This window comes from Hyperoodon ampullatus (genome assembly GCF_949752795.1).
Source record: "Hyperoodon ampullatus genome assembly, chromosome: 20".
In the NCBI taxonomy this organism is placed as follows: domain Eukaryota; kingdom Metazoa; phylum Chordata; class Mammalia; order Artiodactyla; family Ziphiidae; genus Hyperoodon; species Hyperoodon ampullatus.
In genome coordinates, this window is record NC_136933.1 from 2,933,421 (window position 1) to 2,961,274 (window position 27,854).

Genomic DNA, 27,854 nt, shown 5'->3' on the forward strand with positions numbered 1-27,854 from the left:
TGTCTCTTTAACTCTGTTCTTAGCCATGGACGTAGTGGTTTGTTGGGCTCTGAGGTAATAGTATGTTTGCTTAGTTGGGAGAAGGCCAAACCTCTGTTAATTTTTTTGTTTCCCTGAGATTGACCTGTATAAAGTTAGGGTTTGTTTTGTTTTGTTTTGTTTTTTGATAAAGTATCTTTGGAAATTACAGGATACAGGTTACACAAACTCTTAACAAAGCTTGCTTCAGCTTTCTTGTGAAATGAAAAGCGATACTGTATTTCCTCCAAGCTTTATTCCTAAGCCTGTCCTGGCCCCATGTCTGCACATTTTAACACTTTTTAACACGCCCTGCATTTTGGCTGTTGCTCTTTGCAGGTTCACGAGTGGCGTTTTGGACAGGATGCTTGGTGCCGGGAACCCAGAGCCAGTTTGTTGAATTACTGTCCCAGCCCCTCGAGTCTTGGGGAAGGTCTGCGGGTGCCTCCCAGGGCCAGCCCAGGTGAAGGCAGCCCTGGAAGCCATTTTCAAGAACTTTTGCCACAGGTGTAAAAGACTCCAGCCTTGCAAAGATGCTGAAACAGATACTGTCAGAGATGTACATAGATCCTGATCTGCTGGCAGAGCTCAGCGAAGAACAGAAACAGATCCTGTTCTTCAAGATGAGGGAGGAGCAGGTCCGCCGATGGAAAGAAAGAGAAGCAGCAATGGAAAAACAGGAGTCCTTGCCAGTGAAACCCAGACCAAAGAAAGGTAAGCGGAGCCCGCCTTGCCTGGGAGCCTGCACATGGGATGCCTCCCCGCTCGTTCCCACGTTTCACACCAGTCAGAAGCAAGCCAGGTGCGAGGTCCAATTTGGCAGTTGGACCCTCAGTGTTACTGAGATTTTAATGGTGCAGTTTATTGACTTGAAGTCTCCATGCTCGTGCATGTACACACACACACACACACACACACACACACACATGCACACACATGGCAATTACCCTGGAGTTGTGAGGCCAAAAGCAGATCTCTTACTCGAAACCAGACTGATCTTAAGCTGCAGTAAAAAGTCACCCGTGGAGCTGGACTTGAGGGGAATTGAGGAAGAGTTCTATCCCCTTATTGTCACAGACAGCTAATATTCTGCTACCAGCATACAAAGTCTTTGTGTCAAAATCTTTGTAGCAATGCTGTTTGCATTTCCTAGATTCTAAGAGAGATTTCTTTGAGTTTTCTTTTTTAGGGAAATTCACGCTTAAAATGCAAATACTACTAACAGGAAAAAAGTCATAATACTAATTTTTTAGTGTGAGATTATTTTTCAGACGTACTACGTCTTCCTGACTCAAGGAATCCCTGGTAACTTGAGAAGGCCTTTTGGGACCATGGGTGAGGAGGAATTCCTTGTACATCAGGCTTAAAGCATATACACACACAGATGTGGAAAAGCACACATTAACACCCCCCACACACACACACATTCTGTTATGGATGAATACCTATTTTGTTTTAAAAAAAGCACAGTTTTCGGCTTTAAATTGTCACAGTGTGATGGGGAGCCTTTATTGAGTAGTAGTCAATAGAAAGTTAATTGGTCTTAGTGATTTATTCCGTGCCACCTCTTGCTATCATTTTGAAATTGTTAAACTGGGCATAGTTCAGAAAGCAAACCTGATGTCTTTACAGGAGATGGAGCCACATTTGTGCTCTGGGTGGGATCACCTCTGTAGGAGAGCATTACATTTTCTCTTAAAGGCAAAATGCTTGTAGGTTTTGCCTCTTTACTTTGTATTTACTTTTTTTGTTGTTTTTTTTTTGCGGTACGCGGGCCTCTCACTGCTGTGGCCTCTCCTGTTGTGGAGCACAGGCTCTGGACGCGCAGGCCTAGCGGCCATGGCTCACGGGCCCAGCCGCTCCGCGGCATGTGGGACCTTCCCAGACCGGGACACGAACCCGTGTCCTCTGCATCGGCAGGCGGACTCTCAACCGCTGCGCCACCAGGGAAGCCCTGTATTTACTTTTAAAGTTGTACTTGTTCACTTATCAGTGTTTATGAAATCCTATATTTGGGATGCTTTTTCTGTAATAAAATGTTATCATTTGGAAAAACAACACAGTTTTCAAGGTCACTTACAGAGAGGTATTCAAGATCAATCTCTCTTCATTTTTCATTAAGCCAGGAAAAATTAAATTTGATAAAACCATTCAGGGTTTCAAAGATTGAGAACATGAATCTAACTTGTATACACAGACTCAAAAAGGAAATCAGTTTAGTGACCTTTACCTTGTACTGCCTTTCATTAAAACCTTTTTCCAATTAAGCCTTTATTTTTCTTTTAAATATTTATTTATTTGGCTGCGCCGGGTCTTAGTTGCTGCATGCAGGATCTTCGTTGCTGCGTGTGGAATCTTCGTTGTGACACGCGGGATCTTTAGTTGCAGCACGCGGCATCCTTTAGACTTAAGCCTTTATATTGATACGGAAGTAAATATGAGTATCTCATTTATTATTGCTATCATCAATGGCAGCTATTTATTAAACACCTGTTTTGTCAGACACCACGCAAAGCACTTTTACATACATTATATGTCATCTTCACAATATTTCTGCAAAATAGGTATCAATTGTCCTATTTTACAGATGGAGAAACTTAGAATCAGAGAAGTTCAGTAATAAATGCAAGGTCACACCACCAGTTAGTGCCCAGATCTGCTGGGTTTCACAGTACCCTACACTCTCCAAATAGATACGTGTTTTTCCTTCTAGAGGTAACGCGTCCAAACTGAAGCATGAGCTTTGATCTTTCTGAACTGGCTCCTTCATCTCCTTGCATCCTTCAGTCAGAGTTTACCAGGTATAACCAGGCCGCTGGGCACCATGCTGGTTGTGAACATAACACATCAGATTATGGTGGTGGGTGACTCTGAAGCCTGGTGACAGCAGAAGGGGTCTTGCCCCTGGAATCGTCGGCCCGGGCTCTTTGAAACACTTTGGGCTTCTCATGTTTGCTGAATTGTTCTCCTCGTGCTGACTTCAGACAATAATTTCCGTTTCTTCGCTTAAGTTCTTCCTTTGCAGGGTTTGAATCTCCTTCTTCAAAAACCTATGTTACTTTATAAGTTAAGTGATCATGGAAAAGGTATGTTGATTTACACGGTGGAATAGGTGTGTATCAACATACTTTTTTAATGATCACTTAACTCATCTAAACAATACAACCAACTAGTGAATGTAACAGAAGAAGCAGATTCACAGACGTAGAGAACGAACTAGTGGTTACCGGTGGGGGGAGAGGCAACGTAGGGGAGGGGGAGTGGGAGGTACAAACTACTGGGGGTAAGACAGGCTACAAGGGTGTAGTGTTCAACACGGGGAATAGAGCCAATATTCTGTAATAACTGTAGATGGAGTGTAACCTTTACAATTGTATAAAAATTTTAAAAAGTAAATTAAAATCAGAAAAGAATCAAAAGAAAATGGTGAAATTAATTTTAATATATTTTATTTTACCCAAGATACCCCAAATATGATCATATCAATATATAATGAATATAAAAATATTAATGTGGTATTTTGCATTAATTTTCCTCCCGCCAAGTCTCTGGTCATTTACCTGTCTAGCACACCTAAGCCCAGAGCAGCCTCATTTCGTGTGCTCAGTAGTGATCTTGGCCAGCGGCTACCAGACTGGACCCTGCAGCTTCCGCCCTCTCGTTACGCCCCAGCAGGCAGACGAGGTCCAGCATTCCGTCCCTCTCTAACAATCATATGTTCACGCTACATTTCGAAATGATTTGCTGATCTATTACTGAGTTAAATCCATACTTCTGATTGTTTTTTAGCCTCTCCTACTTTAGCCTGAGGATTACTGTAAGGTGGACAGGTTCCTGCGATACACAATATGCTAGTATCACTAAAAGTCTAGTGATGCTTTTTGAAAACTCACCACAGTAGGCAATATAGAGAAAAAAATGACTGGATGACAGTGAAAGAACTGCTAAGTGGTGAGCTAGAATGGTAAAGGAATGGTGTGGACATAGATATATTTATGAGCCAAGAAAAGGACAAGCTCAAAGCCACAGCCCAGCTATGAACCACTAAGGAAAAGTAGCACTTAAGTCAGCCAGACCGTCGAGGAGGAACACATGCTGAGGGCTCGACAAGCAGCAGCTGGGGCCTTGTTCAGCCTGGGGAGCCCCAGCCATGACAACACGGCCGTGACTCTCTGTGGCTTGATCACCAAAGACCGAGCAAGATGAGACACAGAGGAGACCTGTCTTTATAGGGGAAGTGGAGAAAGACTCTCAGACCTTTTCCTTTTCTGTAGTCAAAGAGGAACCACTGTGGTACAAAACGTATTGTTCCAAGTGTTAAATTTAAGGGAGTAATGAACTTCTGTTGTGAAAAAATGATAGAACTAGTCTCTTAGCATTGTGGTTGGAAAAGATGCTTGATATGTTTTCGGTTTTCTTAAATTTACCGAGTCTTGTTTTGTGGCTTAGCACAAGATCTGTCCTTTATCCTGCAAACCATTCCATTAGCACTTGCAAAGAATGTGTATTCTGCTGCTTTTGGATGGAAAGCCCTCTATATGTTCATTAAGCCTATTTGATCTAATGTGTCATTTAAGGCCCGTGTTTCCTTATTGATTTTCTGTCTGGCTGATCTGTCCATTGCTGTAAGTGGTGTGTTAGAGTCCTGTACTATTATTGCATTACTGTCAATTTCTCCTTTGTCTGTTAATATTTGCCTTATATTTTGAGATGCTCATACATTGGGTGCATATACAACTGTAACAATGTTAGAATTGTTATATTTTCTTCCTGGATTGATCCCTTGCTCATTATGTAGTGTCCTTCTTTGTCTCTTATAACAGTCTTTTTTATTTTATTTTATTTTATTTATTTATTTATTATTTTTTTTTGCGGTACGCGGGCCTCTCACTGTTGTGGCCTCTCCCGTTGCGGAGCACAGGCTCCGGACGCGCAGGCCCAGCGGCCATGGCTCACGGGCCCAGCCGCTCTGCGGTATGTGGGATCTTCCCGGACCGGGGCACGAACCCATGTCCCCTGCATCAGCAGGAGGACTCTCAACCACTGCGCCACCAGGGAAGCCCAACAGTCTTTATTTTAAAGTCTATTTTATCTGATATAAATATTGCTACTCTGGCTTTTGTTTTGTTTCCCATTGGCATGGAATACCTTTTTCCATCCCCTCACTTTCAGTCTGTATGTGTCTCTAGGTCTGAAGTGAGTCTCTTGTAGGCAGCATATATACGGGTCTTGTTTCTCCATCCATTCAGCCAGCCTACGTCTTTTGGTTGGAGCATTTAGTCCATCACTTACAGTTAAGGTAATTATCAATATGTGTGTTCTTCCTGCCATTTTGTTAATGTTTTGGATTCTTTTTTTTAGGTCTTCCCCCACACCCTTTCCTCTTTTGTTCTCTTCTCATGATTTGATGACTGTCTTTGTGTTATGTTTGGATTCTTTTTTCTTTTTTGTGTGTATATCTATTATAGGTTTTCGGTTTGCTGTTACCAGGAGGCTTTTGTATAGCAGCCTATATATATATAGGTGATTGTTTTAAGTTGCTGATCTCCTAATTTCAAATGCATTTAAAAAACCCTGCTTGTGTACTTTCCTCCCTCACAATTACTATTTTTGATATCATATTTTACATCTAATTGTTTTGTGTACCGCTTAACTGGTTATTGTGGATATAGATGATTTTACTACTTTTGTCTTTTAACCTCCTTGCTAGCTTTGTGTGTGGATGATCTCCTACCTTTACTGTATGTTTGCCTTTTTCATTTTGTAATTTTCTTGTTTCTAGTTATGGCCTTTTTCACCTAGAGGAGTCCCTTTAACATTTGTTGTAAAACTGCTTTTGTGGTGCTGAATTCTTTTAGCTCTTGCTTGTCTGTAAAGCTTTTGATATCTCCATTGAATCTGAATGAGACCTTTTCTGGGTAGAGTATTCTTGGTTGTAGGTTTTTCCCTTTCATCACTTTAAATATATCGTGCCACTCCCTTCTGACCTGCAGAAAAATCAGCTGATAGCCTTATGGGACTTCCCTTGTATGTTATTTGTTGCTTTTCCCTTGCTGCTTTTAATATTCTCTATCTTTAATTTTTGTCATTTTAATTACAGTGTGTCTTGGTATGTTCCTCTTTGGGTTCATCCTGTATGGGACTCTCTGTGCTTCCTGGACTTGGGTGACTATTTCCTTTCCCAGGTTAGGGAAGTTTTCACTTATTATGTCTTCAAATATTTTCCCAGGCTCTTTCCCTCTGTCTTCTCCTTCTGGACCCCTATAATGAGAATATTAGTGCATTTGATGTTGTCCTAGAGGTCTCTTAAACTATCCTAATTTCTTTTCATTCTTTTTTCTTTTTTCTGGTTCAGCAGCAGTGATTTCTGCTACTCTGTCTTCCAGCTCACTGATCCATTCTTCTGTATCATTTAGTCTACTATTGATTCCTTGTAGTGTATTTTTCATTTCAGTTATTGTATTCTTCTCTGTTTGGTTGTTCTTTATATTTTCTAACTCTTTTATTAAAAAATTCGAACTTCTTGCTCTGTGCATCCAGTCTCCTCCAGAGATCTTTGTCTTTACAAGCACTACCCTGAACTCTTTCTTAGGTAGATTGCCGATCTCCATTTCACTTAGTTCTTCTTCTGAGGTTTTATCTTGTTCCTTCATCTGGAACGTGTTCCTCTGCTGCCTCATTTTGTCTAAGTTGTTATTTGTATTTTTATGTATGTGGTAGGTTAGTTATGTTTCTTGGCCTTGGAAAAGTGGCCTTCTGTAGGAGATGTCCTATGTGTCCCAACAGTGCACTCCCACCTTGTCACTCAAGGTATAGGCTCTAGGGGTGCCCCCTAAGAGGACTGTGTCGGCCCTTCTCTCATAAGGGCTGAGTATGTGGGCCATCTGGGAGGCTTGGTTGGTCCCCAGCCTGGTTGGTTCTCAGGCCCTGCCTTGTGTGGATGCTGCTGGCTGCTGTGTAGATGGATCAGGTCATGAGGTGACTGGACTGGTTGAGGAATCCTAGGGGGCCCTGGGGCTAGTGCTGGCTCACTGGTGCGTGGAATCAGGGTACCGAAGACTCCAGGGATGTTGCAGGGTACCGAAGACTCCAGGGATGTTGCGCACCCACTGACAGGTGAACGTAGGTCCTGGCGCTAGTGCTGGATTGCTGGCAGGCAGAGCCAGCTCCTGGAGTCTGGCTTCAGGGCCCAGGGATCCCAGAATTCATTTCAAATCACTGGTGGTGGGGGAGCCAGTTGCTGGCACAGTTGGGTCTGGGGTCCGGGGTGTCCTGAAGCTTGTGCTGGCCTGCTAGTGGGCAGGGCCAGGTCCCAGCTGGTCCCACAGTAGGGTCTGGCGAGCTGTGGGTGGGCTGGATCTGCAGGCTGTGGGATCATAGTTTTGTTGCTTCTGGTGTCTGCCTCCTGGCCAGTGAGTCTGGTCTAGAGACTAGTGCCTGCTTCCTGGAGCAAAGGGTCAGTGCCTGCCCACTGGTGTGTGGAGTTAGGTCTTGGCCCGCTGGTGGGCAGGGCCAAGTCTAGAGGTGTGTCTAGAGTCGGCTGTGGGCTCAGGAAGTCTTTAGGCAGCCTGCTTATGGGTGCGGCTATGCCCCCATCCAGTTGGTTGTTTGGCCTGAGGCATCCCAGCAGTGCTGCCTACAGGCTGTTGGGTGGGACCAGATCTTGGTGCTCATGAGCCAAGATGGCAGCCGCCAACAGCAATGTTCTCGCAATAGAGTGTTCCCAAATAGGTCTGCCACCAGTATTTACGGGCCCGGGGTGATCCGTAGCCACCCCCACCTCTCTGGGAGACTCTCCAAGACCAACACGTAGGTCTGCCCCAGGCTCTTATCAAATTACTGCTTTTTGCCCTGGGTCCTGGTACATGTGAGATTTCGTGTGTGCCCTTTAAGAGTGAAGTCTCTCTTTCCCCCACTCCTGTGGGGCTCCCGAAATTAAGCCCTGCTGGCCTTTAAAAGTCAAATGCTCTGGGGGTCATCTTCCTTGTGTAGGAACTCTGGGCTGGGGAGGCTGACGGGGGCTCAGCACGCTCACTCCTGTGGGAGAACCTCTGCAGTACAATTATTCTCCAGCCTGTGGGTCACCCACCTGGAGTACATGTCTCGTTGTGGCTCCTTCTTTATGTCGTTAGTTGTAGGATATCTTTTCTTGAAGGTTCTGGTCTTTTTCATTGATGGTTGTTCTGCAGATAGTTGTGATGTTGGGGTGCTCGTGAGAGGGGGTGAGCCCAGGGTCTTTCTACTCCATCATCTTGGGCAAACTCCTCTTTTGATTTTTTAATTGGGCTACTAGAAAATGTATAATTACAGACAGAGTGCCCATTGGACAGCACTGCTCTAGACGGTAAACATGGCACCAGCCAGCACTGACTGAGCTGACTGAGCTGAGCATGTGAGACCCTGAACTCTGTGATTAAATATATCATCTCATAAATAATCACAGCCAAGCCTGGAGCTGAGTTACCGTTCACCTTTTACAGGTGAGGAAAGTGAGGCTGAGGGACCTTCATAACTTGCCCAGGGCAGCAGCTAGTAAGTGACCCTGAGTCTGACTCTCCCAGAGCCAATGCTGTTGACAAACATACCACCCGTTCAGCTTACCTGGAGCTTTGTCTTCAGGTGCCCTGCTCGCGTCTGAACACGTGCTTGCATCGGCATCCTGCCGTGGAGCATTTATTCTGTAAGATTCTCTCTGGTAACACACACAAAGGAGGCTGCCTAGCAATGGACCTCTCTCCAGCTGGCAGAAGCCTCACGCAGGAGGCTGGGCTCTGGGCACCGTGTGTGGTGCCCGAGAGGCTCCACGTGTGCCCCTGAAACAGACTCAGGCTTGTGAAATTTCATTTGTGGATTCTCAGGCAAGTTCCTTTATGCAAAACCTTCCCTTTTTCATGAAATGATAAAGCCTTGCTTTGTGCCACCTGCCGTGTCTGCTTCCTCCTCTCCCTTCATTCCTGACCCAGCATGTGACCTCTGCTGCTAGAGTCACTTCTTACCTCAGTCCATTCCTCAGCTGCGTCTGACCCTGTGCGTTGCCTCTCAGAGTCTCTTGTTGGTGTCACAGTCACTTGCTGTCTCCATGACTGCTTCTTTTTCATCTCTGCCTGACCCTGAATACCCGTGTTCCCCAGGGGAGTCTCACTCTACCCCGGTGGTTGGTAACCTTGAGGTGGGATTGGGGGGCCCATAGACTCCGCGGAAAACTTATGAAAAGCTCGGACCAGGAAAATGCACACGGAGGACGCTTCGTGTAGAGTTTCCCAATGTTCACAGACTCCCTGAGGCTCATTCACAGACTCAGAGACTAGGTTAAGGTTAGGGTCTCTATTCTCTCCCTGGGGCATCTCTTCTGCTTTTATGCCAGACTCGCTCACCCGTATTTCGAAGCCAGACCTTTCACCTGAGCTTTGGTTTCCATGTCAGTTACCCAATGAGGATCTCCGCTCGGAAGACCCTTAGGCCCTGAACACTTGATGCAAAACCGAGTTCATCAGCATCACCACGGTTCTGCGCACCCCCAGGCCTGGTCCTGCCTCTCAATCTCCACCATGATCTGTGGCCCTGAGTCACCAAAGCCAGAAACCCGGGAGTCCCCTGGTTACTCCTGACCTCACTGCACCCCATCTGCCCCATCCCAGGGAGGTTTTCCCCACCAGCCTGCTTGTCTATTCGTGTGTGCCAGCCAGAAGCCTTGTATTTATGTTGTTTCATGTAATCCTTGCAAGAATCCAGGGAGGTGAACGTTGCCCCCCTTATTCTTACAAATAAGGAAACAAACTTGGAGAAGGTAACTTGTGTGGGTCACCGGTGGAGTCAGGGTTTGAACTCAGGTCCAGATCTACTCCAGGTCTGTTCTGAGCCACTGGTCCCAGCCCTGTCTGTGCCCCTCACTCTGGGCCGGATAGTGTAACGGACTTGATGCCTTATGCGTTGAGCACCGGATGCAGATGCTCACTGGCTGCCCTTCCCTTTCACCTCCACGAGCTGTGGACTCAGCGGGCCTCCCTCCTGGCTCACCTTCTCACTTGTCTGTGCCACCACCTGCTTCCCTGGACCGTGGTGCCACGCACATTCTCCAACTTCCTTCCTGTCCTTTTGTCTCTATAGTAAGCATACATATTTTTGAAGTTTTAAAAGACGGGCCTGTGTTAGTAACTGCAGGGTTATTACCCAGGTGAACTTCAGGAAGTGCCTGTAGGACTGGGCCTTGTTCTTCACTAAGTGCACATGAGGCTGCAGCCGTCCAGCTCTGCGGGGCCGCGAGGGCACATGACAGTGACCCCACACCCCGCTTGCTCAGCAGAGCCTTGCGCGTCCTTCATTTCCCGCCATTCCTGTTGCTGGGTTTCCTTTTTTTCTCTCAAAAGTATTTCCGTTTGGACAATGCGTCAGAGGTGGCTCTAAACACAGGTTTTACCATCTCACAGCCGAGTTTTGAATTCTGGTTCCAGTTTCACCACCTCTGTGATCTTGGGCAAGTTACCCTCCCCAAGCCTCAACTTCCTTGTGGTCAAGTAGGGTTCGTAACAGCCTCGGTGGTGCTCTAAGTATTTCAAGGCAGACCTGGCACGGGCATCAGTCAGAAGGGACATGGCCATAGCACCCGAGTCCCGGAGGCCCCGCCGGCCAGGCATTCATTCACCCTTTGGTTTCTGGGTTGGAGGTGGGTGACCTAGAGGAGCGGCCAGAGTGGTGGGAGAGTCCTGGGATGTTGTGAGCTCAGGGGCATATGGACACGGCAGCCTGGGGTTGGTAGGAGCCCTGCTTCCATCAGCCCTGGTGTAGTTCATGCGTGATGCGTTAGGGGCCCTGGTTCTGTTGCTCTTCTGACTTCTGTTCTCCAAGTCCGTGGTCTTCTCTCAGTGGGGGTAGAGCATGCGATTCTCCCTCTCTCCATCCCTCTCCTTCTCATGCGCATCTGCTACTGTGCTCGTCCCTCCAAGTGGATCAGTCGGAGTGGAGACCAGGTGCTGCCTCTGAGGCACAGTCATAGCCCCAGGGGTCGCGTTGACCTCAGTGGAGGAGACGACCCCGCTGACACCTCCGGGCGCTGCCTCCTGCCCCCTGCGGGCCCAACACGCACTGCATGAGCGGCGTCACCCTCCCCCGTCAGAGTGGAATGGACCTGGCCATGGCCTTGCCAAGGACATGCGTGACCCATCACTGTTTTTGTGTGACATTCTACAGCACTGCCTCTTGAGGCCCTAAGAGCAAACTTGAGAGCACTGCAGCATAGAAACATGAGTCGAAGACTGGGAAACATGCTCATAATTCAATGGAGGCGCTGTAACAGGTCCCTCTCTCACTGTCCTCTGAGTTGAAGTCAACAGGAGGCCCAGGACACCTGGAGAGCATTAAGTCAGGGCAAGTTGCAGTGCCTGCCCTGTTAACACCCCGTATGCTTGTACCTTTACCTTAAGGAGGCACACTGGGACCTGAACGTGGTTCCATGCAGCCAGGTTTCAACTCTAAGCAGCCGAGCTTTTCTCTCTCCTCAGAAGCACCCTCTTTCCCTGCTCTCTCCTGTCCCTGTGTTCCCATCCCCAGCCTCGTTCCGGGCGTCCGTACTCCTTCCCCTCCCACAACCCAGTGGAAGCGTCCACGTTCCCCTGAGCTCCTGGGCTGCTCTGTCCTGCCCGCGGGCGCAGCGGGTTGTGGCAGGAGCTCAGTGACGCCTGCTGAGCCCCGCCGAACCCTCTTTGCTCCTCCCCTGGTAACTTGTGCCCAGTCCTTTGTGTCCCCGTGCAGCCTGCCCCGTCTGTCTGAAGTGACCGTCTCTGAGGTCGGAACCTCTCCTGTCCTGGAGGCAAGGCATCCTCCCTACTCTCCTTCCAGTTATTTAGGAGTCAGAATTCCCTCTCCCTCTTTTTCCTTTTGAATCAGGACTCTCCTTCCCCTGTCTTTCTTTTCTTCTGTGTCCTGACAAAGCACATGCTTTTCCGAGGGTATCTCCTGGGTTTCATTCACCGGGCCAGCGACGTCCACGATGGCATCTGTAAAGTAATCCCCACATTCACACTGTGCATCCCGACCTCACTCTAAACTACAATTCCATGTTTCAGGTATGTGCTCAACCTTGCCATCTGGGTTTCTAGTAAACTTGAAAATAGTTTATCCTTCGTTTCCCAAAACGTTCACTACCTAACTCCTCAAACACACGTATTTTTTTCTTTTCTTTTTTTTTTTTTTTTTTTTTTTTGCGGTACGCGGGCCTCTCACTGTTGTGGCCTCTCCCGCTGCGGAGCACAGGCTCCGGACGCGCAGGCTCAGCGGCCATGGCTCACGGGCCCAGCCGCTCCGCGGCATGTGGGATCTTCCCGGACCGGGGCACGAACCCGCGTCCCCTGCATTGGCAGGCGGACTTTCAACCACTGCGCCACCAAGGAAGCCCCCACATGTATTGCCTTGACGTCACTGTTTATCATCCCACGTCCTCAAACCTTCGGCCTCATCTTTGAGTCCTTCCTTGCCTCGGCCACCCAGACGCCATCGCCCCGTTGGAGGCCGTCTTCCCCTCGCGCAGGCCTGGCCGGCCTCACCCCTCTTCTCTCCACCCTTTGTCTCCTGCAGCATCATTGTACACCCGCTGCACACCGCCTGGTCCAGGTCCTTCCTGCGTGCAGACGCGCTGCAGGGCTTCCTGGTCCTGGCACCACCTGCACAGAGACTGTCCTGGACTCTTTATAATTGAAGTCGAGGTGATATACAATACTGCGTTAGTTTTAGGTGTACAACACAGGGTTTGGTTTTGGGGTTTTTTGGCAGATTAGATTTGGTTATAGATTATTATAAGATATTGAATATAATTATACAGTAGGTATAATTATACAGTACAATAATTATACAGTGCTATATGGTAGGTCCTTGTTTGTTTATTTTATGTATCTGTTACGTAGTTTGTATCTGTTAATCCCATACTCCTAATTTATCCCTCTCCCCTTTAACCATAAGTTTGTTTTCTATGTCTGTGAGTCTGTTTCTGATATGGATTCATTTTATGGATTCATTTTAGATTCCACATATAAGCGATATTATATAGTATTTGTCTTTCTTTGTGTGACTTACTTCATTTAGTATAATATTCTCTAGGTCCATCCATGTTGCTGCAAATGGCAATATTTCATTCCTTTTTATGGCTGAGTAATATTCCAGCGTGTGTGTGTGTGCGTGTGTGTGTGTGTGTATCACATCTTCTTAAGCCATTCATCTGTTGATGGACACTTGGGTTGTTTCCATGTCTTGGCTATTTTAAATCATGCTGCTATGAACATTGGGGTGCATGTAGCTTTTTGAATTAGAGTTTTCTCCAGATATATGCCCAGGTGTGGGATTGCTGGATCATATGGTAGCTCTATTTTTAGTTTTTTAAGGAACCTCCATACGGTTCTCCATAGTAGATGCACCAATTTACATTCCCACCAACAGTGTAAGAGGGTTCCCTTTTTCTCCACACCCTCTTTAGCACTTATTATTTGTGGACTTTTTGATGACGGCCATTCTGACTGGTGTGAGTTGGTAGCTCATTGTGGTTGATTTGCATTTCTCTAATAGTTAGCAAAGTTGAGCATCTCTTCATGTGCCTCTTGACCATCTGTATGCTTTCTTTAGAAAAAACATCTGTTTAGGTTTTCTGCTCCTTTTTTGATTGTTGGGTTGTTTATTTTTTTGATATTGAGTTCTATGAGCTGTCTGTATATTTTGAATATTAACCCCTTGTTGTTTGTATCATTTGCAAATATTTTCTCCCATTCCATAGGTTGTTTTTTCATTTTGTTGATAGTTTCCTTTACTGTGCAAAAGCTTATACATTTGGTTAGGTCCCATTTATTTATTTTTTGCTTTTATTTCTTTTGCCTTGGGAGGCTGACCTAAGAAAACATTGGTACAATTTATGTCAGAGGAGGTTTTGCCTATGTTCTCTTCTAGGAGTTTTATGGTGTCGTGTCTTACAGGTGTGGACTCTTGCTTGGTCACTCAGACCGAGAACATGGAGCTAATGCTTTTTGAGCACTCGTCATGTGACAGGCCTGTGAGTTCAGACTCATTACCTCTGTTTTATCAAAGAGGGAGCTCTGGCTCGGAGAAATATTGTGATGTATACATGGTCACGTAAAGAGTTGGTAGAAGCACTGGGATTTTAGTACCACTTTCTGGCTTTATGCAACACAGGGCCTACATTTAAACCCTTCAGCCTGGTGTCTGGGACCTGTGCCAGGCGGCCAGCTGCTCCCCCTGCATGATCCTCAGCCCACGGCCAGGTGGCTTCTAAAGCCTGTCGGCTCTGGCGGAGACCCTTGTTCCCCATGGCCCCGTGTTGATTCCCTTCTCTGATCTTGGTCATGCTGTTCCTTGTGTCCAGCACCAAACCCACCCCTGTTCTCTGTCCAGATTCCATATCCGTCCCCCCACACTGAACACAAAGGACTTCTTATTTCTTCCCTGTCCTTCTGAAGCATCCTCCGTCCTCCGAATCCTCGATGGATTAAATCTCTCGTGGTTACAGTGTATGTCCCCGGCCCTCCACACGTCCCGCAGCACTTCAACACCCCTCCCCAGTTACTGCGACTTTTCTAGGTAACTAGTTCAGCACCTGCCTCCCCCAGCTAGAAGGAGGGACTGGTCTGTCTTGTTTCTAAGTGTTCACGCGTGTCTACCTGGCACATAGCAGATACGTAGTGAAGTCCATTAAGTCAGTGACCTCCCACCCTACTCTTTCTCTCCCAGGCTCTGGGTGACCTGCAGGAGGAGGTTTCACCCCACATCTCCGCAGCACCCAACTCTGCATCCTGCCAGCGTTAGGAACGCAGTAGGGTTTTGTGGGAGGAGCTACACAGAGGCCCTGCTAGCCCCCCTGTCTTGGTACGAAGCAGAGGGCACCAGGCCGACCCTCACCTTACTGGAATGGTTCCCCCTCCCTGGGTTCAGGGAGCTGTGTGGGCCCCCTGGAGGACCCCAGTGTCTTCGGAGCAGAGAGCCCTGTCAGGGCCGCTACATCTGACACGTCCTATCTGATCCCTTCTCCTCCTGCCCCAAAGCCTCTGCCTCTACCGTCACCTCCCCTCCTTCAGAGGCGTCAGCGCTCGGTCCCCTCCTTTGCTGCCCGTCCCTTTCCTTTCTGAGGCCCTCCTGTGTTCACAGGGTCTCTGGGATTTCGGTCCCCCCAGAGCAGGGCCCTCCCCGCCGAGAGTCATGCCCCCGCCCGTCCCCCGCCCATGCCCACTGTGCTCTCGGGGGGACACGGCTCGGGGGGCAGCGTGGGTCGCTCTCCTGAGCAGGGCTGTGGGGACCCCTGGTCCCCTCCTGCGTCCCCTGGCTCTTGGCCTCTCTCCTCTGCGGGCACCTTCCTCCTGCTGCCCAAACTGGCGGTTAGACGGTTCCTTAGGTGAAGGTTGAGAGGTGGGCCTAGTGAAAATATTCTTAGCTGCCCTAGAGAGGTAATAAAGGGGTTCTGTGAGGTCTGCCAGCTTTCCACGGTTAATGAATCCGCGGGCATTTCCTCAAAAGAGCCAGAGCTGGCTGGGCCTCCCCCGGCCCCCAACCCCCAGGGCTCACCTGGGACTGACCCTCCCTCACACCTGCTCCACCTGTGAGCACAGAGTGTTTGGCTCCTGTTGTGAAGACTGTGACCCTGCCCCCCCCGCATATATCCTCTTTAGAGCACTATCCCCAGAACATCTCTGTGGCCCTGAGGAAGGTGGAAGGTGCCCAAAGAAAGAGCAAGCCTGGCCTTGAGCAGCTGCTTTTTTAATATGTCCTAAGGCAACAGCAGGACGTGAGTCCACAGCGCGTTGGACAGAGTTGCTTTCACTGGAAACCGTCCTCTACTTCCTGTGACATGGCCACGGCCCGGCCTGCATGCCAGCAGCTGCCCATGTCACACACTCAACACCACTGGCTAGTGTGGGTCCTCGGGCCCAGGCATCTTGACCAGCCGTGGACCATGATAGCCCTGGTGAGTCCCCTCTGGGGCCTTCAGGTTTAGGACTGTCCACCCCGTCTCCTGGGAATGGTCCACCGTCCCAGGTTTCAGGGAACATGACCTGTGTGGCCGCATCTGAGGAGCAGGAACTAGAGAGAATGTAACACAACCCCTGCTGGGAGCAGGCGTGAGCTCGGTTATTCAAGTAGCTTCCCTGCGTCTCACACTTCGGGCGTGTCATCTCTCAGGGGCTGGCCCGAGTCTCTGAGCTGGCACATCCGTCTGTCAACAGCGCAGAGGGACGGTGGCGCCAGCCTCTCCTGTGAGCCCGTCACGTGTGTCCGACACCTGGGGACCTGCCTGCGCGGCTGTCGCCGCCTCCCCACAGCCATCCTCCTGAGTAGATGTTAGCATTCCCATTTTGCAGATAAGAAAATTGAGGCTTAGGGAGATTAAATAATTTGTCCAAGTCACACAGCTAAGTGGCAGGGCTAGGATTTAGACTAAAGCCGGTCTGACTCTCAAGTGTTTGCCTTGTGCTCAGCAATGAAACCTAGAAATGTAGTGGACACCCCAAGCCCTGGAGCAGCCGGGTTGCAGGGAGGTTCTTAGGCTGTAGATGTTCTGGTGCCTGATGCTGCTTTGTTACCCTAAAGATAATTCAGACAACGCCTGCTTTCTTCCCATCTTGCGCCTTCACTTAGAAAAGGGGCACCACATTCATCATATTTTCAAACAAACGTGCTGCAGCCACTGCCGCCGCCCTGGGAATGCTGCTCATTCTGAGTAGGTTGGACGGGCTTTGCCTCATCTGACTTGCAAATACTTTAATGATGGAAAACATCCTAACCCGTGGCTAAAGATACTTGTTCATCCAAATTCTGTTTTGCCTGCAGACAACGGCAAATCGGTTCATTGGAAACTGGGAGCCGACGAGGAAGTCTGGGTGTGGGTGATGGGTGAGCACCACCTCGATAAACCCTACGACGCGCTCTGTGATGAGATCCTTGCCCAGAGGGCACGGCTGAAGGCGGGGCAGGACGTGCGGGAGCTCAGGTACGAACCCGCAGGCCCGTGAGGGACTGGCCAGGCGCCACACAACAGGGCTGCGAGGCCTCTCGCTCTCAGACCCGGTGGGGGGCCAGGTGGGACTTGAGGACGCACAGTGACTCCCAGTTTCTGGAACGTTCCTTCAGACTTCCCTTCATTTTCACAGCGCCACCGTGTCGGCCGTTTCGCTTTCCCGCTTGGGCGTGGAGGTGGTTCCCCCGTGACCCCGGGCTTCCCTAGCCTCGCGCTGGAACAGTGCAGCTGTGGGAGGGGGTGAGGCGCGGGGACCCTTCGGGTTTCAGGCTCCGGGGGCCCTGGAGGAAGCGGGCCCGAGGCTGCTTGTCTGTGCTGGGTGCTGGGAGCTCGGGGATGGGCCAGGAGCTTGCAGTCCAGGAGGAGAAACAGGCAGACACACAGGCTGTGGTGTGCGCTGGGACTAAGGCCGGGCAGAGGGTTCCCCGGGCCCATCGTCCTGATCCACGGCGGTGAACCTTGAAAGGTAAGTCGTTTTCCAGCTACAGAAGGTCAGGCAGGACAATGCAGGCAGAGGGTTCATCAGGACCGCTCGATGGCGCATGTATGGCGCTTTGGGTGATGGTGAGTCCTTTTGCCTGTTTGGGGTGCACAGCGGTGACGGGGGCCGTGCTCTGAAGCGCCTGGAAGGCCAGGTTTAGGAGTTGGGACCTTATTCTGTGACAGTGAGGAGGTGGTGAACGAGGAGGCGACATAATCAACTGCAGAGACAGGAAGGTAGCTTGGGTGGGAGCAGTGAGGCAGGGGATGGGTCCCCTGTGCTGGGCGCCAGGGTGGCCTCTGCGAAGTGTTGGCAGCCCCGTGCGAGCGGGGAAATAGGAACAGACACGTGGGCCTCTCTTCCGTGCCGCAGTCCTGTGACTTGACAGCCGTAAGTGGGCACACGGAGAGAAAGGGACTCTTTGCTGCTGAAGACGCAAAAGCCGTGTACTCTGGCTGTTTAGCCTCTGAACCAGGAGCCGGGCAGACCTGGGTTTCAGTCCTGGCTGCTGCAAGGCCTCGGATGAGTGATACCATTATTTTGAGCCTCTTACAGCAAAGCAAGGATAACAGCGCCTTCCTCGCTGGGTTCTTATGAGGATTAAGTTAATGTCTTTAAATACCTAGCAAAGGGCTCAGCCTACCATCAGCGCTCAGTAAATGGTACCCGTTAGTGGTTTCCACGTAATTTGAATGCAGACCTCTACTTTGGGAAAGCTGTCTTTGTTGAAGACTGTTTTTGATAATTCCACATTTGTTTCTCTTCAGAAAAACTCAGTCCAGAGAATTCACCAGCACCTTGAAACCAAAGTCACACTCCTCCGATGTGCGGGCACCAGGCGACCGGGAGCCTCGGAGCGTGTGTGAGAAGGCGGCGGAAGAGGGGGGACACGGGCGCGGCCGTGGGCCAGCTTCACCCCGAGAAGAGGAGAAAACGCCCGTGAGTCTTTCCTGTCTGTAACTGTGCGGAATTTCGTGGCGGGGGAGATGAAGGTATTGGGGCCACTGAGCGTCAGGATCCTAAACTGGCTTTTCTGGGACAAATCCCTCCCAGCCTGAAGGCCCTGCTGTTGTCCCTTGTTGGGAGATTCGGGGGGTTGGCCCACCTGCTTTTTCGCAAACAGTATAAGGCACCCTTTTCCACGGGAGAAGGTGTGAGGAATGAACTCTAGATATAAAACTGTGCATTTTAAGACATTCCCGGGGTGATTTTTCCGTGTTGTGTGCCTTCTCTAATGGCTCGGCAGACTCTTTCTTGAAGGGCCAGGTGGTGGACCATGGAGCTTCTGGGCCCTGCGGCCTCTGTCGCAGGTGTGCACAGGCTGTGGCCACTTTACTCACCAGGACGGTGGGGGCCGGGTCTGGTGCTCGGGCTGCCGTTTGCTGGGCCTGCCTGTAACACGGGCACCTCTGGGACCTAGATATGTCCCAGTGGGTCTCCCCTTTTGTTGAGGACAAAGCATCAGTGTCTCTTGGCTTCGTAGGTTCTGCCTGGGATTGTGGAACAGCTGTTGCCTCAACGCAACAGCATTCTAAACTCAGAACTAGGATGACTTCTCTTAGGTCAGGTGGTTTAAAAAGCTCCAGCGTCATGTGCGGCTTGGATTAGGGTTTGGACGAATAGTGAAACTATATGGTGAAGTGTTTCTTCTGCCGACAATTTAATTACCCTGAGAACTAACAGGGGCTTTGCAGCTGTGTGGCTTCCGTTAGGTCTCTGGCTCTATGACGCCGTGTGTGGTCTTTACCTCTTGGAGGCTGTTAAGTAGGAGGTACGTTGAGGAGAAGATCCCAAGATTGATTGATTTACTCACACCATGAACAAGTCCCCGTTATGTGCTAGGCTTGAGATGACAACGCAGGCGTGAAAATAGAATCACTGCTGTCATGAATTTCGTAGTTGAGGAAGCAGGGGAAGACTTCACATAAAATGTCATTTCAAACGATGGCAGTGCTCCAGGACTGGGGTATGTTTCTGTGCCTCTCTCACCCCAGGACGTGAGCATTACCGGGGTGTGCATAATGGCTTTGCAGGGGACTCAGAGCTGGAGGTGACCACAGAGGCTGCCTGGGGCTGGAGGTTCCAGCAAAGGGACAGTTGGGCAGGGCTGTGTGGCTGGAATGCAGAGGGAATGACAGAGTGAGGGGCTGGGCAAAGCCAGACAGGACAGGGTCTTGGGGGCGACTTACGTGTTCTGACCCTTTGTGCGAGAACAGCTGGAAATTGTCAGTGAGTTTTGAGCAAGGGGCTGACCTAAGCAGATTCATATTTTGAAAGGAACTGATCGGGCATCCCAGTGGGCAGGGGAGTGAGGTTTCTAGCACAGCCCAGGTTTCCAAGGTTGGATGCCTGGGGGTGTGGGCGTGTCATCAGCATAAACAGGAACGAACTGCTGGAGCAGTTGCTGGTTTTAAAGAAGATGAATCTGGTTTAGAAACATCAAGGAGTTCTCATGCTCCTCCAGGTGGAGATGTAAGTTGATTTTATACAAAAGAATAAAACACACACAATTTGACTTAGCGTTCACAAAGCTTTTCCTCATGGATTCAGTTCATTTTACAGCACAATGCAAGTATGATTTCTTTTGTACAGATGAACAAACTAATGCCCAAAGAGAGATTGATTTGCCCCCCATATCTCAGAAAGTCCTCATTTTTGTATATCTACTTGAACTTCCACTCCCATCATAACTTTGATGTACTTAAAACAGATTCATTGTCTTCTCCAGATCTGCTCCTTGGACAAGAACTCTAGTGAGAAACCAAGGCAGGAGCTTTGGAAGTCACCCAGTACATGTTTCCAAATGCAATCCAGGCTTGTGCTGTAAAGATTTCTGTGTTTCGGCCATAATTTAACCATAGTATCTAGAAGGATATTGTCATGTCTTTAAAATTGCATTGTCTACACAAGGCCTAAAGTTTATTATAAAAGGAAAAGTCATCAAGCCATTTTTATTGATGTTAGTGATCATAATGCTTATCTGAATAACCATGGGAGGATTTAAAGAGCCATCAATTTTCCAGAATTATAAAAAGTATTCAAGGAAAATCAGCTATAGATTTACTAAAATAAAATGGTCTTGTTGGACTTGTAATGAATTTCCACATGACAGATCATCACCAGAAAATGTGCCCCATATGCTCAGAAAGTTCTCCAGACCTGAATCTGAAAGCACTCCTTGCTGGTCTGATCTAAAATCTCTGAAGGGCTATGAAGAAGAGATAAAAGTTAAATTCAACCCAAATGTTGATGTGCCTTCAGCACCATGGAAGGTCTTGTGTAAGAGTCAGTCACTCATAGGAAGTGGTGCTTCTTAGTTAATGCTTTAACTGGGGTATAAGTGTGGACTGGGTTTCTGCATTTGTATCAGCCAGTGTGTCTTCAGCTCTGCTCTGATTATCTTGTGAATGGAGGAGAACATGTAGTCAGGGACCCCTTTGGGCCTGTGTAGGACTTGGGGGCCAATCCCACAGTTATTCCTTCATTATCCTTCCTCTTTACCCACTCATATTTTGAATAAGATGAAATCAGCTTAAAAGAATGCCAAGGCCAGCTTCAAGAGGAGAAAACAGCACATCCTAAGAGCATAGCCAGGAGCCTGGGATAGTCTTTGGTGAAAAGGCAGATGTGCTTTCGTGCGGGTAACCGGGGTGATCGCTGTGAGGGGGAGGAATCTGACACTTCACGCGCACGCATCCCTGGACAGTTGCCAAATGACTTAGATGCGCCGTCTCACTCCATCCTCACAGCAGCCGTCGGAGGCGTGAAACAGGGTCTGTTCTCCGAGGGGAGGAAGCAAGAGCAGTGGCTTGTGCAGAGCCTGTGTTAGAGGAAGAGCTGGGCCATCTCGTCTGCCCCAGGGATGCTATCATGGCTGCATTGTCACCATCACACTGCTGGCAAGAGAGGTTTTGTTTTTGTGCCCCCAAAGCAGGAGTGCTTTAGACCCAGATGTTGTTGGCTTTCAAATTAAACAGTAGACTTTTTTTCTGTAAGAAAACATGGAAAAAGAGAAAGAGGAGAGCGGAGAAACAGACGCAATGAGATCTAACTGCCTGGACACCTGCCAGGGCGGATCTACGGCAGCGTCCCCAGAGCTCGCGATGTGGCCCTGCCGCTGCCTCGGCCAGATTCTCAGAGTTGCGTTTGCCCTGCGCGTGGCAGCACTGAGTCTGTGAGGCAGGGTTTCTCACGTGGGCTAGTGGACAAACCTCAGAACTTTTAGAGCCTCTGTCTTCTCACCTGTAAAAACTGGGAATTAAAAATGCCTGCCTTGTTTTATCTCGTGGTTTATTTTGTAAAAATTACATGAGATAATATATTTGGAAATGCTTGGAAAACTGCAAATCCCACTACAACTCCAAGGGGTTATCTTAGCCAGAAACACGCGAAGCCTTGCCTGGTCTGCGTGACAGTGGCCTACACCCGGCCTGCCCTGCGAGCACCCTGCACGGTGAGGCCGACTGAGGTGAATCGGTCCTTCCGTGAGCTAAGGCTTGTCGGGGGCTCCATACGTGTAGTGATAGGTGTTACGGGGCCATAAGGGAGGCACCCGACTGGGTCTTGGTGTCTCAGGACTTGGGAGAAAGAAGGGACACCCCCTGGAAAGCACTGCACCCAGTGAGGCAGGACAGAGTCAAGTTCCTGGTGGGGAGGGCGGGGCTGGCCGGGCGAAGGAGGGGCTGGCCTGGGGAGGGCGGGGCTTCCCAGGGAGGGCGGGGCTGGCCGGGGGAGGGCGGGGCTGGCCGGGGGAGGGTGGGGCTTTCCCGGGGGTGGGGCTTACCAGGGAGGGCGGGGCTGGCCTGGGGAGGGTGGGGCTGGCCAGGGAGGGCGGGACTGGCCGAGGGAGGCCTGGGGGCCAGCAGGGTGTCAGTGGAAAGTGAGTGAAAGCACCTTGAGCCGGTCCAGGGAGGGAGCGGCCTGACCCAGGCAGGGCTTGGCTGGGACGCGGGGAAGGCGCTTTGGGAGGGTGTCTAGAGGCTGTATCATAGGGGAGGAATCAGGCTTGTCCTGTTTAGTTTTGTGTTGCTGCCGTAGCAAATTACTATGAACTTAATACCCACTTGTTATCTCATAGCCCCCAGGTCAGAAATCTGACATGGCTTGGCTGGGTCTTCCATTCTCACGAGGCAGAAATCGAGGTGTTGGCTGAGAAGGGATCTTATCTGGAAGCTTCGGGAAAGAATTGTTTCCATGCTTATTCAGGTCATTGGCGAATGAGCCACCTTGAGCCTTATCAGCCTGGGGACAGTCCTGGGGCTGCCTGCCTGCCTTCTCGTGCCGCCAGTGTGGCCCCTCCCGCAGAGGCAGGTGGAGTCTCTCTCTCCTGCTTAGAATTTAGAGAGATGCTAAGATTCTAGACTTGACCTTCTGCTGCATCTCTCGGACTCCTGCTGGAGAAAGTTCTCTGCTTTTAAGGGCTTATGTGATTAGTTGAGGCCAATAGAACAATCCAGGAAAGTCTCCCTATTTTAAGGTCTGTAGCTTATAATGAATACCTGCAAACTTCCTGTGTAACATAACACAGACACAGGTTCTGGGGGATGAGGGTGTAGACATTTGGAGGCTACTCTACCTGCCACACCCTGTAGGCGGTGGACTCAGCACCACTGGCCTGCCCTCCCTTATCCAAACCCCTGGGCCAGATGTATTTCAGATTTCAGATTTTTTCAGGTTTTATAAAAGAAATGCTGTGTATATACTGTATAATATACAGCATCCCCAGCAGGGTTTGGTTACACTTTGCAATCAGTTACTGTAAATATTGTAAATGATCTCATGTTAGTCCAAGTCAGATTTTCCCCTCAATATGAGTTATGTACATTCAGAGCTTGTTGGATTTCAGAATTGTTAATAAGGGATTGTGGACTTATGGTAGGTTTTTGCTCTGTGGTAACATAATGAGAGCAAGCATGGTAAGCGTAGTCAGAAGAACTGGGCTTTCATTCTCACTCTGTGTCTGCAGGATTTCCTTTTTTCTTATCTATAAAATGAGAGGCTTTTAAAAGGTATGTAGACACAAAGCATAAGACCTCTTACACACCTACACCTGGGTAGACATCACTAATGGATCGCAGCTCTCCTTCCCCCGACCCAGGGCACGGTGCGCCCTCGCGTATGTCTCCGTGCTCAGTCCCGGGAGCAAGCGCTAGAGATGGAATCTATTTGCTGAGATGACTCCTCCTAGCCTTCCAGCTGTAAATGAAGGTGATCCTAAACAACACCCATGCCTGTGTGGCCTGAAGGCGAATATTTTCTCATGTCTTTATGGCTGTTAAGGAGGGTTTCCATGCAGCTTCACTGGAAAAATCACATCACCAGGGCTGGACTTTCACATCCAAGCAGGAATTAGGCAGGGGTGTGAGGTCCAGGCCCAGCAGTACAGGGCCGAGGTTAACCAGCCCCATTTCCGGAAATAAAGTGCATATCATGTCCTCCTTAGTCAATTGGCTATAGCCTGTCCTCAGCTTTTCACCACAGCCCTCCACCCCCAGATTGGAAACTATACCTCTTGACCCACCTGGGTCTACTTAATCTTCTCACATATAAAAAATTGTAGAGACCTGTACCCTTCCCTCCATGGAACCAGAACAGTAAACAGCCCAATCTTTTTATTTATTTATTTATTTATGTATTTTTGCAATACACGGGCCTCTCACCGTTGTGGCCTCTCCCGTTGCGGAGCACGGGCTCTGGACGCGCAGGCTCAGCGGCCATGGCTCACGGGCCTAGCCGCGCCGCGGTATGTGGGATCTTCCCAGACCGGGGCATGAACCCGTGTCCCCTGCATCGGCAGGCAGACTCTCAACCACTGCGTCACCAGGGAAGCCCCAGCCCTATCTTTAGGTTTGCATTTGGATTATTTTATACCAATGTAACAATGATTTATATCTTCATTGGCAGATGGCTTCATCCAAGGAGATCTTTTCTAGTGAAAGATTTGTCCCAATTCTAAGGGTAGAGAATTTCTGCTTAACCCTTAGATCCACAAGAAGCAAACCTGGGGGATTTGAGAAGAGTTATTTGATGCCTGCCTCAGGGTTTGGAAAACTTGGGGTCCAGTCTCAGCATCTTTTTACACACTGAGGATAATCTTTACAAAATATTTCTTATATATTTATGTTCACTTAAAATTTTCATTTTAACAAATGGATAACCAAAAGTAAGACTGCCCCGTTAAGCACCAGATACCTTGAAACAGTGCAGCTGACATAGAATACCTCTAGTCTGGGAATGGAGGTTTCCATCCTTAGAAGCAGCTCTGTGACCGGCGGCCCCATCCTACCGGAATCAGTTCCCTCTATACAATAGGGATTAATTTAGCAATATTGTTTCTTTACAAAGGAAGCTGAAAAAAATTTATGAGGTTGCTTGCCTAGTATCATCTGATGGAAACAGCAGGCATTGCCCCTGAAGTCCTTCAGTTATGAGGTGCTATTCTTACCACGAGCCCGGGCTGGGTCCTTTTCATTTTTCAGAGGAGGAGGTGGAGGCAGGGGGAGGCTGGTGCAATCTGAGGAGACAGAAATGATCCCTAGATTAGAGCTGCCTGCATGGCTTCTTTTCTGGAAGCTGTTGCCCTCTACAGAATACCTGCCCTTTCCTTGTTTTGGGCAGCTGTGGTAGCACTTGGGAGGCTCAGAAATGATGTTCTGCTTCATATCTAGTGAGAGTGTTCTGGTTCTCAGTGGATCACAGCAAACAGGGTTGCCTGGGAGCCTGTCCCTGAATGGGAGGTGATGGTAAATGTGAGAATTTAGCTGTCACCCAGCCATGTTCTGAGACATGCAGGTTGGGAAGCAGAGGCCATTCCCAGGCAGAGACAAGTCTGATGAGAGTTAATAAGAGCCAGAGAAGAGGACAGACGAGGCACTGTGTGAGCAGGCGCCCCTCCCTGGGGGAGTCTGGGTAAGAACTAGGAGTCCCCCTCTGCTGAGCAGAGATCCTTAGGGACCCTTGGCGTGGACAGCGCTCCAAAAGCAGTCAGTGTTTAACCCCTTCCCGCAGGAGAATTTGGGAGGGAAAAGAACAGGTTTGAGGGTGCTGGGTGGGATGCTAATTAAAAGATAAGCCCTTGGGCTTCCCTGGTGGCGCAGTGGTTGAGAGTCCACCTGCCGATGCAGGGGACGCAGGTTCGTGCCCCGGTCCGGGAAGATCCCACATGCCGCGGAGCGGCTGGGCCCGTGAGCCATGGCCGCTGAGCCTGCGCGTCCGGAGCCTGTGCTCCGCAACGGGAGAGGCCACAACAGTGAGAGGCCCGCATATCGCAAAAAAAAAAAAGAAAAAAGATAAGCCCTTGTGTGTCTCTGTGTCAGGTGATTTGTAGGCTGGGGACTCATTCTTCAGTAGACTGACTGTCCTTGCCCCAAAGGGGACCTTGGATAAAACTATCTGCTCACTTTTAGATTTTTATTTCCAGAGAATTACTTGTTTTTAACAGAAATGGCCTTCAAAGTGGACCACATTGCAAACCAGGAGATTAAAAAAAAACTAGAACACAAACATTTGGAATTCAGAGCATTCAAAAAAACCCAAAAAAGACCTTGAAGCTAGCAGATTAAAAACCCTTGAGCAAGAGTCTTCTCCGTCATACATAGTATCTTCTTTAACCAAATGGAGCTAGAGATGAGACCTCTCACCTCTCCACCTCTACCGTGCACACACACACACACACACACACACACACACACACACACACACACACCTCCCACACTGCCCCGAGGCTCTGGCACCTGCTTTTACATCTGTCATTTCACTATAACAACTGAGAACAAAAAACATGCCACTGAAATGTGCACTTTAATCGTAAAGTTGACACTGAAACTGTGGTAGTGTTCAGTTGTGTTTTTAGGTGTTACTCTAACTCGTAGCGTTATGTTCCCTTCGGTAGAGAGCAGTGAAGGAGCACCTGGATAATGATTTTCAGACACAGTGGAAGGCTTCCACTTAGGTTTTCCTTCCTCCTCACCTCCTTCATCCCTTCCAGACTGAAGCTGTTAAGCTTGCCGTCTACTCAGAAGCCAGCAGTTCTCTAAAACTGGATTTTGATGGTTTGCCTTCATAAAGGAGAGATTCAAAAGCAAGATACTGAGATCAGACCACTTGAAGAGAATGAAAAAGAATATGCTTGATTGCTGCTTTTGGACCCTTATTCATCTCGAGGTGCTTCTACATAGCAACCAAAGTTTGGGGTTCTGTGTGGCACAGGCTTTCTATTGAGAGTGAAAAGCAATATTAGAGCACAGCTCCTTAGGTGACTTAACCTAGGGGAGGAGGCGGGTGGAGAACCCTGCCCCCCACCGAGGGGTAGACGCCCTGTGCCAGGGCCTGGTGGAGCCATCGCGGGACGGCTGGCTCTTGTCTGCAGACAGACATGTCGCCAGTCCCTCAGAGGGAGTACGGGTCACACTAATAAAGAGGAAACCACTGCAAAGAGAAGGGGAAATGTATTCTTGAAATGCAAGTGGAATTTTGAGGGTTGAGTTGAATGTGAAGAAAGAAAGAGAGATAATCCCAAACCAGTAACCGTTTGTCTCTTGATGTATATTCCCTCCTAGTATACATGAAGGAAGCATTTCAGTATTATTTTTGTGAGAGATGAAAGTATTGCGTATACCAGGTAAAAACAGACGAGGAATTAACCGTTCCCATTTTATTAATTCAAGAGAAGAGCCACAATCAGAGCATTACGCAATTACCCCAGTAGTTTTTGTGTAACTGTAATAGAATTTCATGGTAGTTTGTAGAATAAAATTTTATATAAGATAGAATCACAGAATCGTAAGCCCTTAAAAGCCTTTTAAGCTGTTGGAGTTTTAAAAGTAGTATGTTATATTAAAAGCTTCATATAAAGTGAATTACAAAAGAGAAAAACAGATCTGGTGTTGAGAGTTGTACATTACAAAGTTGGTAACACGACTTCATTTTGTGTGATGCACGTGATGTTGGCGATGATTCATTTATCTGACTCACTGGAGTAGCATGCTGGGAAGAAAAATATGGAACCCTGTGGGGCCTTGCTGACCTTTCTGGGGCTCAGTTTCCTGGTCTGAAAAATGGAGGTTACAGTAGCTACAAATCACTGGGTTTGATGTGAGTAAAATATTATATATGTAAATACTATTTTCTATTATTATTTATTGTTAGGCTCCTATTTTATGTTACGTCAAGACTTCCCAAATCAACCATGTTTTTAAGACTCTTTGACTACTCTCCTAACAATCCTCTGTTACTATCCTTATACTTTATATTTATGTATATTACAGCTATATAAATATATAAATATTTATATATTTATAATATCCTTAAACTTTACATTTAACAATTACTTTATTTCTCTCGCTGTCTTCCTTT

At 48.6% G+C, this 27,854-nt stretch overlaps 1 protein-coding gene across 1 annotated transcript in view; it reads left to right on the top strand.

Moving 5' to 3' along the window:
• Positions 1-551: 551 nt before the first annotated feature.
• SH2D4A (SH2 domain containing 4A) overlaps positions 552-27,854 on the top strand; it is a gene marked incomplete at both ends in the record, with an annotated part of 57,735 nt that continues 30,432 nt past the window's right edge. The window contains 3 exons of the mRNA XM_079726748.1: positions 552-732; positions 16,834-16,993; positions 18,269-18,440. Of these exons, the coding sequence (XP_079582874.1) occupies positions 552-732; positions 16,834-16,993; positions 18,269-18,440 (513 nt within the window). The remainder of the gene's footprint in view (positions 733-16,833; positions 16,994-18,268; positions 18,441-27,854) is intronic.